Source organism: Arachis hypogaea, chromosome 4, assembly GCF_003086295.3.
Source record: "Arachis hypogaea cultivar Tifrunner chromosome 4, arahy.Tifrunner.gnm2.J5K5, whole genome shotgun sequence".
In the NCBI taxonomy this organism is placed as follows: Eukaryota; Viridiplantae; Streptophyta; class Magnoliopsida; order Fabales; family Fabaceae; genus Arachis; species Arachis hypogaea.
Genome location: NC_092039.1, coordinates 18966477 through 18968464, shown reverse-complemented (window position 1 = coordinate 18968464; position 1988 = coordinate 18966477). Strand labels below are relative to the sequence as shown.

At 29.0% G+C, this 1988-nt stretch overlaps 1 protein-coding gene across 1 annotated transcript; it reads left to right on the top strand.

Annotated features, from left to right (window-relative positions):
- The first annotated feature begins 495 nt into the window (after nucleotides 1-495).
- Nucleotides 496-1655, top strand: LOC112794237 (flowering-promoting factor 1-like protein 3). Its single transcript, XM_025836341.3, has one exon. It carries the CDS (start codon nucleotides 693-695, stop codon nucleotides 1032-1034), a length of 342 nt encoding a protein of 113 aa, XP_025692126.1. The 5' UTR covers nucleotides 496-692; the 3' UTR covers nucleotides 1035-1655.
- The last annotated feature ends 333 nt before the right edge of the window (nucleotides 1656-1988 follow it).

Here is a 1988-nt window from a genome sequence, read left to right as displayed (position 1 = left end):
AACTATATAACAAAAACAAACTAAATATTATCATCTTAAAATTTTTATCATCTGAATAATGATTGAAAAATAATTTAATAACAATTAAAGATAAAAAAATAAAATATTTTAGTGCTTCTTTTTACATATCAGTTACCATCACTTTTAATTAATATATTATAATTTTTTATCAGTTTTTTAGCTTTCTCCTTTTTAAAATTTTTTTCGATCATATCCAATTAGATTTAATGATCTCATTCAAACCTTAAAACTCTAGTTAAAAGATAATTTATCAATAATCACGATATATATCACAAAGAATTATTTGTAGGAGATAGTAGAATATACCTAAAAATTTATATATATAGCTTGGTAAATCAAAAGAAACAAATATAAACGCAATGTAACAACATGAACTTTTAAAAATAAAAATAAAAAAAATATTATTTCAATTCATTCTATATCACTATCCATTGAGTCCATTCTATTGGAATCTATATGATATACTATACAAATACAACATTCAACAAATTAACCAAACACCCCCCTCTCTCAAAGAAACCCTAAAATTCGAACCCCATCGTTTAATTTATTTCATTTACCTGTTTGTGTGTATATATATGTAACACCATACTCTCTAGCTTGCAACGCACACAAGCACTCTAAAAGAAAAAGACAATAACAGTAACACACACCTCTAACATTAATAAAGAATGTCTGGCGTCTGGGTTTTCAAGAACGGCGTGGTCCGGCTCGTCGAGAACCCAGGCGCAGACGCCGTGGAGGGTGGTGGGCGGCAAGCATCAGGCGTAAGGCGCAAGGTGCTGGTTCACAGCGCAACGAACGAGGTAATCACCAATTACGCCGCCCTAGAAAGCAAGCTTCGGTCGCTGGGATGGGAGCGTTACTATGATGATCCAGAGCTTCTTCAGTTCCACAAGCGGTCCACCGTGCACCTCATTTCTCTGCCTAAGGATTTCACCAAGTTCAAGTCCATGCACATGTATGACATAGTCGTCAAGAACAAGAACTCCTTTGAAGTTAGGGACATGTAGCCCATATATACATACATAATTTTGTCATTAATCACTGCTTCATTAATTTAGAGGTATATATTCTAATCTTAAGTTGGATTTTTCTTTTGAAAAAAAATGTTATATATATTCATAAAATATACATAATTTTATGTGAATTTCAAAAAATTTTTAATTTATTATTTTAAAAATTATTTAAATACTTGAATCTGAAGGTGTAAAACTCTTTTATTATAAAATTAACTCTACTTTTATATTTAGAATTTATCTTTTTTATTCCCAGGTAAATGATATCCTTAAACTTAAAAATTTTTAATTTTATACATATACATATGGCCAAGAAAGTACCCATATCAGGCATGGAGTTTGAGCAGGAGGGGCAGGCTAAGTTTCTAGATGGTCATAGTGGGGGATGCATGATGGGTTGTTTCTCTATATATTTTCAAAGTAATTGTATGTGTCATTGATTTGTGTATCAGTTGGTGAAGTTTGTGGGGTACTCTTTGATTTGGTGAATGACTGAATGTCATTTGTGTAACTGTGTGTGGTTGTGGTGATGTAATTAATCTTTCTTTCTACATCCTACTCATTATTTTTATAGCTTAATTATGTGCTAAATTTATATACTACTTTTTTCAGTCATATTTTTTTAATTTAAAATTTAAATTACAAATTTTAAATTCTAAACCCTAAATTTTAAATTCTATACTATAAATTCTAATCATAAACCTTAGTTCTCCAAAAATTAAAATTGAAAAGTAATTGTATAATAAATAAAGACTAACATTGACTATTTAAAAATTTGTTCCTTATACTTTTCATTATCAAAAAGCTAGCATATATTTTTTCATGAATACTTGTAACAACATGGCATTATTATCCCAGTTAAATCAATTTATGGTTAGTTTATTTATCTGGTTCGACTTTCATCTTGTGTATACAATAATTAATTGACTAATAACAAATTTTTAAATT

Excerpts from the sequence above, each read along its gene's own strand:
- LOC112794237 (XM_025836341.3), top strand. The coding sequence starts at position 693 with ATGTCTGGCGTCTGGGTTTTCAAGAACGGCGTGGTCCGGCTCGTCGAG.